At 46.9% G+C, this 8,941-nt stretch overlaps 1 protein-coding gene across 1 annotated transcript in view; it reads right to left on the reverse strand.

Annotated features, from left to right (window-relative positions):
* The window catches only part of RASD2 (RASD family member 2), a 71,710-nt gene extending 64,284 nt beyond the window's left edge, over nucleotides 1–7,426 (reverse strand). Inside the window, exon 1 of the mRNA XM_085601143.1 lies at nucleotides 4,835–7,426. Coding sequence (XP_085457269.1) covers nucleotides 4,835–4,993 — 159 coding nt within the window. The 5' untranslated portion in view covers nucleotides 4,994–7,426. The remainder of the gene's footprint in view (nucleotides 1–4,834) is intronic.
* Nucleotides 7,427–8,941: the final 1,515 nt, after the last annotated feature.

An 8,941-nucleotide genomic window follows, 5' to 3' on the forward strand; every position in this document is an offset into this window, starting at 1 on the left:
TTTAACTTTCCATGCTATCTGCTCACTGTTGATCTGGAAATGGAAATCACGAGGAAGCATGGATAGTCACCCATATTAAACGCAATTTTCCACATTTTTCCGCTTTTAAAAATAAATACAGACAGGAAACACATTGTTTTCCGTCTGTATTTATCTGTAAAAATCAGTAAAAATGGAAAACTGGAAGCCTTAGTTATAATCACTCACTTTCACATATTAATAATAAATAGAACTATAGATGGGCAACAGTGAATTACGAGGATACTTCCCACCGAAGCTCGAGTTGTCTACGATGTCACTCTCAACCCCGTAACTCACTTTTTACCCATCTATAATTTTATGTTCTGTACTACTACTGCCCTTTATACCGGCTGGCATGTAAGGCAGCAATGAGGGACCTCCACTTCTGTTTATCTTGAGTAAATTGCTGTATAGTGACCCAGCTGTGGTTCAGGGTCTTCATTTCTGGTTCATGGTTTGCCTCCAGGTGTTCTTTGGCCTGCCTCTCTTCCGTTTGCCTTCTGGGGTCTAGTAGAGAGCTGTTTTTTGTGAAAGAGCTTGCTCTCTTCTGATGGTGTATCCTATCTATCTCCACCTTCTAAACTCCAGGATGTGTAGATTATAGGGACTCATCCAAAATGTTACTTGAGCCAGCTTTCCTGTTTCATACATAGTCCGTACGTCCCAGAATCTGATTCTGGTCTTGCACTAGGCACTCAAAACTTCCATCATCGTGTCAGTAGTTTTGTTGGGGCTTTGACTGTCAATCATGCAGGTTTCATTCAGAGACACTGAAAGTCTCTTGTGCCAGGAAGATTTAGTGGCTCTTGCTTCTGCTTCCATAACAAATGCTTTTTTATGGGACAAGGTTGTTAGCCTTATGACCAACCCCCAACCTGGAGGACCAGTGGATGGCACTTCACCTGCTCTCTACCCTTTGACCTGTCCATCTTGGGTGACACTGCCAGGAGTCTAAGCTCCCAGCTGCATAGCTGTCCAGGCCAGTGACACACGTAAGCCCCTCGAGCACTTCAAGGTGGCCATCCCCAATCTATAATTTTATGTTATGTATGGCCCCCAAAATAATCTGCCCCTGCTTTTAATAGATACACAGGGGGCGATTAGTAATGGGGGAGCTGTACACAACTTGGCCTCTCCTCCCTGTCCCAAATTTAAAAAACATACATGGCCTTCTACCACCCACACTCGCCATTCTCTATGCCTTCACTTCCGTCCCTTTTTTCCAGCACCGCTCTGACAGGCTCTCAGAGAGCCCAGCCAGAGAACCCTGAAACTCATTTATGATGTAACAACATTGGTTAACAATCCATCATTTCTACGTCACGGCAGAGGATTCCTAGATTTATAATCCAGTCCTCTTTGACCAACATGTGAAAAACAAATACCTTACCTGTCATCGTTAACCAGCCCCCACCACCTCACTGCTTTCCTTCTCTCTCCTGCAGCTGTGCTTTCTGTCAAAGCAGACAAGCGGTGCTGTGCTGACAAGCTCTCGGAGAGTCCTGTCAGTCTGGCCTGGAAGGCTTGTATGACGTTTTGTTATCAACTTGCTACATCATAGCAGTGAGTTAGCAGATTTACGATCTGGTGTAAATGATAGAGGCTCTCGAAGAGAGCCATTCATAACAAATAGAATTATAGATGGGCAATAGTGAATTACAGGAATGTTTTTCAACGAGGGGTTTTGAGTGACAAACAGAAAACGAGAGCGAACCTCGAGTTGTCTATGATGTCACTCAGAACCGATGTGAAAAACACCCCTGTAATTCACTTTTTGCCCGTATATAATTTTATGTTATGTATAGGCCCTAAAATCGTCTGCTCCTGCATTCAACTGCTGCGCAGGGACAGTGGAGTAATGGATGACCCATACATAACATGGCCTCTTTTCGTGTTCAAAATGCAAACAAATAATAACTGGCTTTCTGCCAGCCCCGCAGTTCTCAGTGCCCTCCCCTCCAGAAGCCGTGGTTCGTGGTTTCCAGCACCGCTCTGACAGGCTCTCAGAGACCCCAGCCAGAGCAGCCTGGAATTCCTTTATGAAAAGAGTTACTGGAAAGTGTTATATCCTAAGTATTGCATTTATGTGTAATCAGCCTAGGTCCTCCTAGCTGCTTAGCCAGAGTGAGAGATGGTAATGGAATGTCGGAGGTGTAGTACTACGAGTATTCTTCCTGCTTTTTCCAGCTTGTTTTTTCTCGGTGCAGAGTGACTGTTTTCAGCACATTCGGTTTGGAATTATTCTAAGACCGCGTTTGCTGCAAGTACAGTGAATATTATTTTTGGAGCCATTTTCATTCTACTATAGTTTTCACACAGTCAAGGACCAATGGTGACATTTAGTTCTAAGCATGGGGAGTCACCATGATTTTTTTTTTTCACAGATGTGCTTCTTCTGACTATTTTGTGGGGGCATATTGCTGGGGTTCCGGAAAGATTCAGGCCCGTTTTTTTTTGGTGTCATATTGCAAGGAATATTTAATTTAACTGTTTTAGATCTATACAATGTGATGTTGCATGTGTACTTACACTGAACGTGTTGAGGATTTATTTGTGACAACTAGGTAACATGGTACAGTTTTGTCATTACGCGTTTTGGACAATATCTTTGCCATGTTTTGCTTTATGTGTTTCATTACTTTTAGGCATGTTTTCTTTTTAGTTCCCTTACGCAAGGGTGTTTGTTTCCTGGCACAACTCGGGTGAGAGATCGCTCACCGGCGTGGGGCACGGGTCTCTGGTGTTATACAGTATGTGGAATGGTTTTAGTAATTTCAAAAGTTTCATATTTCATGATGTCACCATTTTATGAGGTTTAATGGTTGGAACGTACTTGTCTCCTAGTGGGTGGACATCACAGATGATCCCTTACATGAGGGATAGGTTTTGGGCATATTTCATCCTTTAAAGGAGGGATGGGTTTGGGGCTATGGAATCGGCCCTATCACAGCTTTAATTGGGGCCATGGAATCAGCCCTATCACAGCTGTATCCCTATTCACAGGGATTGGATTGGGTTTGAGTCCCGGTTAGTAATCTCTACATTAGGTTTGGGTCATGGGTTAGTTCCCATACATTTTCATTTGGTTAGTATAACCCATACACAGGGTTAGGATATGGGCCTGGATCCCATTTACAGTTGTGCGCAGTACTAATGTACGATTAGGATATACCCCATTTACAGTTGTGTGCAGTACTAATGTACGATTAGGGTATACCCCATTTACAGTTGCGCGCAGTACATAGGTACAACTTGGGTGTGTGTTTTGGGTGCTAGCCCCTCACACAGTATTATGGGTTGTTGTCCCATATTTTGGTAGTTCCCTTGTATTTGGGATAGGCGTTGTGGGGTATTTTACCTTTTGCATTACAGTATAGTGTTTTACAGTTTGTTTCATTATATTACTATTTGTATTCATTTCTCTACACAACGCTCCTTAATGTTTTTATAATTTTTGGGGGAGGATGGGGGGATACTGTTACACATGTATTTTGATGTTGTATTTTTCCCCATCTTTTCTGGGTTTGTATTGTTCATTCTTCTGAGATGTTTTGCTTTATGTTGCATCCCGGAGTTATGAATTTTACTGCTTACTTGTGTATAGTTTTTTCCTTTATTTGCTATTGTTGTTTTTTATAAAGTAAAGGGATAATGTTATATCCTAAGTATTGCATTTATGTGTAATCAGCCTAGGTCCTCCTAGCTGCTCAGCCAGAGTGAGAGATGGTAATGGAATGTTGGTGTGACTGATGCGTGGAATGCCTGGGTGCCCGAGTGGATGTGTGGATGACAGTTGGAGATGGGCTGAGCAGCTAGTCAGACTGCTCCTGGTGGGGCTGGTGTGTGGCTAGTACATGGCTAGTACCTATCTAGAGCTGGCTGAACTAAGATTGTTAATACCCTGACGTGGATCTAATAAAGAAGACTTTAAACTACTCTACAAGACACCCAGTGTCTCTATGCAGGGTACAACTGAAAGGAATCCAGTTAGTCATGCTAGTGGCTTTCTACCAGAGCCATACACAATAACATGCTACTGATTATCAGTCCCTGCAACATTTATGAATGAGGGTCCCGAATACTCAACACCAAGCAATAATGAATGCAATGACACAAACAGCAAACAATCACTATGCAAGGCAACAAACACAACAGCACACCTCAGAGGTGCCTACACCACACTTGCTCACAACCAACACAGTGCCAGAAGCCATACAGAAGGTAATATGGCCAAAGTAATATCTGTAGGTCTGACTCCATGAAAGGGCTAGAGAAATGGGCAATCAAATCAACCCTGCTTGTAAACCTACGCGAAATGCCCGCCGTTAGAACATAACATCTAACAACGCATTCATTAGGCCTAGCGCAAACTTATTCCATGTGGGAAGACGCAGATTAACAAACATGAGGCACTGCAATGTCGTATAAATGGCAAAGGTCTGCTATATCACGAAGAAATAGCAATGTAGTATATATGCAGCATATTTGGTCATTATAATGTCATACAATCACATTTGATAGTCATTCACAGACACAAATAATAATCTCTCGAGACAAGCTCACACTTCATAATCACTCACAACAATCTATTATTGTTCAAGCTGCACAGTACACTCACTTACTGCTATGCATTATAATAATTTACGGCCAGATTTAACAATCACAACAACATTTCGCTCACAGCAGTGTTCTATATTAACTCACTCCTATGCTTTACAATCACTCGCGGTCACTGTATGTTGATCACTCTCAGCCATTTTTACCATCACTCGAAAGGAGTTCTTTGATAGCTTCCTCCCAACCCCATTCTTACCTTTTCTGGCAGGTCGGCGCTTTTCTCTGCCCCTTCCTGGCCTCGCGTGTGAGACCCCTCGTTGATTTCGCTGGTGGACCCTGAATGCCATAACCCAGTTAGCGCCCCCCTCAGTCCCAGGGCCTGAGCTCTCTCCTTGATTTGAAGAGTCTGTCTCATTCTTATGCCTGAGGGTGTCTTCCGTCTCCAAATGATAGGGTGCTTGTCACTGTAGACATTAATGCCCTTTGCCCTGGTCACTGTACTGTGATAATTGCCCCCTTGCCTTGAAGGCCTCTTGAAGTTGTTGCAATAGAAATCTTGCACTTTACGAGCAGCTAATTTAATATCACTTAAAAAGAGTCAAAACACCAAATTATTTAGAATAATTCCAGCTGAAATTCCCCATGTACCTTAAGGAATTGTCCTAAATAAGGTGGAAGGTCTAGTCTAATTTCTGACACCTCCTCCTCCAGAAAAAATTAAAGGGGTGCAGGAGTTTCAGTTACAACCCCTTTACTTCGGATCGCTTCCAATAGGGATGAATGGAGAGAGCCTTGGTGAGTGTTCAGGGGTAGAGGGTCTTTTGCCCCTTGCGGTCCTAAGGAGGTAGTCCTGTGGTCTCCCGTGATTGAATATATTTCTCCTCAGTGGTACACAGAATCTGGAAATTGAAGTCCAGGGAATTGTCTCTACCTCAGCACTAAAAGATCCTGGGAATTTCTAGGGTGGATGGGGACTCTCCTTCAGGGGTCGTTGTTTTAGGGATCACCTCCTTCAGGGCTACAGAGGGTCTGCAGGTGTCGGGGTTGAATCCTCCCTCCTTCGGGGTTTGGGGTTCTTGATGTTGCTCAGGGGTTGTCCAAGAGGGTTCTTGTTCCATAAGCATACAGGTGATCCTCAAGGTGTCGCCTCAACTCCCGGGTTACAAGGGTTCCTCAGCCGTCCAAATGGTCTTATATTCATAGAGAGAGGTGTCCTCTCTATTTCACGCAAAGATGGTTTCTGGGGGTGTCCAGGGGACCCAGAGGGTATTCACTGTAGGGAAGGGGTCCTCTCCACTTCAAGGATAATGCGAATCCTAGGACTGTCCAATGGAGGACCTCTCCTCCTTCAAGGGACCATGGGGTTTCCAGTGGGATACTCTTTCAGGGTAAAGGGGTTATGTGGATGTCCTGGGGAGGGCTCCCATGTTGTTTAAGGTCACAGGGGTCCAGAAGGGTACCCCTGTGTGGGACTCTCCTCCTTTGGGAAAACTGAAAGCCTGAGGTTGCTCAGGGGGTGGTCAGTGCCCCGCTTTTGGATTACACATACCGAGAATGTTCAGGGTCCTCTCCTCTCCTTCAAGGGCTCCAACGTTCTAAGGGTGTTCAAAGTGGGACTACAGGCCCTCTCCCCTTCTGTGATGCTTGAAGTCAGGACTAGCTCAAGGGGTATCCAAGATGGTCTCCTTTCCTTCAAGGATATAGGGGATCCAGACTGGCTTGCCTCTCCTTCAAGCATACAAAGTGCCCTCAGGGTGTCCGGTAGTCTCCTCTCTAGAGGTACAGGGGTCCTCTCACCTTTACAAATAATGACCCCCTGAGGATGCCCAGGGTGGCGTCTCCTTCAAGGATACAGGGGATCCGGTGGGTGTTCATCGAGTAGCCAGGGCTGCCAACGCTTGTTCAAGGATAATGGTGTTCCTGTGGATTTTCTAGGAGAGGGGCCCCTCTCCTTCGGGTGCTCACGGGGTTGCCCGATGGGGCTGCTGCTTCAATGGTATCTGGGTCCTGGAAGTTTCCAGGAATTCCTACTTCTTAGAGGGTACAGGGTTCTTGGCAGTGTTAATCGGATGGGTCCTTCCTCTAACAAGGTCTCACTGGTGCAGAGAATGTACAGGGACTCTCTTCAGGGCTGCAGGGCCCCTCGCTGCATCCACGGTGTCCTGTCTTCTTCAAGATACAGGGACCCTTGGTTGTCCAGGGGTTCTCCTATTCTCGCGAGATGCATGGATTACACCCTCCTTCACAGCTACTGGCAGTCCTGAGTGGTCCACAAGATCATCCTCCTTCAGAGGTAGAGGCGGTCCTGAGGGTGCCCCTTATCCAGAGGAATAAGATTCCTGCGGGTGTCAAAGGGTCACCTCACCCCAACTTTAGTGACATGGGAGGCTGGCGGCGTAAGCAGGGGTCCTCCTCTTTCAAGGATACAGGGAGCCCTCAAGGCTGTCCAGGCAGAGTTAACTCCATTCAGAAGCACGAGTTTCGAGGATATGGGAGTCCTGGGGGTGTCCAGGGGGGTGTTCCTCAGTGGGGAGTACAAAGGGTTCTCAGAGTGCCCAGAGGATCCTACTCATCAGTTAGAAATACAGGGTCACTTCAGGGGGTCCCGTGGGTGTTCACTGTTTTTACCCTATTTCTGGGTCGAGGGTGTTCAGGGTTGCGAAGAGGGACCTCTCTCCTTTGGGGGTAAAGAGGGTCTTGAGGGCACCAAAAGGTCTTCGACCTTTCCGGGCACCTGTTCAAGGGGCTTTCTTTCGCTCCTTCGGAGGGTAAGAAGGGCGCCGAGTCGGTGGTCCGCGCTGGAGTCGAAGGCAGAGGATAATCCAGGAACTGTAAGTAGAGATCAGAGCGCAAGCAATCATCCCAGCGGCGCCTCCGCCCCTAGCCCCCCCAACTTCCCTCCACCATCAGTCAGTCTTTCTCTCCTTTCCTCCCTCCCTCTCGCCCCCTCAGCCTTCCCGGGAGAGAGCCACACGCTCTCGCTCCCTGTGATGATGTCACATCACATGTAGTCGGTCTATTCGAGGGAATAAAGTGACAGCTCCCTGTGAGAGCGCACCACGCCAGGCTTCCTGTGCAGGCGTGCGACGCTCACGCTCCCCGCGCGAGAGTCTCAAACTTCACGCGTGGTACGCGCGTGCTGCGTCTCTTGTGGTGGGGCGCGCACTGGGGCGCAACTCGTCTCTGCAGCCCACAGGGCGTAGGGGGCCAGCTCAGTCTAAAACCTTGAGGTTTCTGTGAGCTATGCATGTCTCGGCGTCCCTCATCCTCACATTCTGAGGGGGAGGGGCATTGTTTTCTGCTACTCCACGGGATGCGCGAGCTCCGTGTGTGAGAACAAAAGTGCTGTACTAGCAGTTTCCCTGCGCCCTGGGCCTCTAGAGCACCTTACTTAGGCTGGAGACGGTCCAGTAACCAGGTCCAACTGTGATCCACGCCTTGAGGGTATCACAAAGCTAGTGCACCGACTCGAAGGTCAGTCACAGTGGCGAAGCCAATGTATCCTGGGTTCTAGTGCACAGAACCCTCCCCCTAGGAACTGCGAAACAGCAATAATAATCAAGGTTCAACGGGCCCCTCGGGTCTCCGCGCCTCGGTGCCACTGCACCTGCTGAACCAACGGAAACTACGCCCCTACGACGCACAGTCTATCTAAATCCGAGTCTTGTAAATTTGTATTTTTTCCTGTGCATTCCTCACCCCTGCGTGCTGTGTTGGATTCTGTGTTTGTGTACCCTTCATTTTTAGTCTTTGTAATGTTCTATTGTGTACCACTTTTCTATTGTAACGTAACTAGCTCTATTGTACAGCGCTCTGACACCTTCGGGTAATGTCCGCGCTTTATAAAAATGCACTAAACAAATAAATAAAATAACTAAATACTTAGTTACAAAGTAAAATGCGTGCCGAATTACCCTGGATACAGAGTTGCAGGAAAAGGGGGAGGGGCGCCGACTCCCGCCAAGCACCGCAGACTGAAACTCCAACATCTTCTGAGGACTACAAGGATGTGAATGCGCATGTGACGTGCGCTACGAAGTTTTAAAATAGCGCCTAGAATTCAAGTTCACAGTGTCTACTCAAAGCCGGCTCGTATTTACTTAATAAAGCCAGGACCTATAATTATTATTATTAAATTAACTGTATTAGACGGTACAGCCCACCGAAGCAATTGTCTTAACGGTAACATGAACCCGAAGCAATTTCAAACCAACAACACTTTTCACTCTCGCAGGTTTTTAAGTTCCTGCGCCAGGGCCCTATCGATGCAGCAGCTATGAATCAACGGCTCATGATTTGCGGGGGCGGACTCCCCTCTCTGTCACTTAAGCACCACCCCGGTCACCCAAAGGAAGCTGGGTGG

Source organism: Triturus cristatus, chromosome 4_2, assembly GCF_964204655.1.
Source record: "Triturus cristatus chromosome 4_2, aTriCri1.1, whole genome shotgun sequence".
In the NCBI taxonomy this organism is placed as follows: domain Eukaryota; kingdom Metazoa; phylum Chordata; class Amphibia; order Caudata; family Salamandridae; genus Triturus; species Triturus cristatus.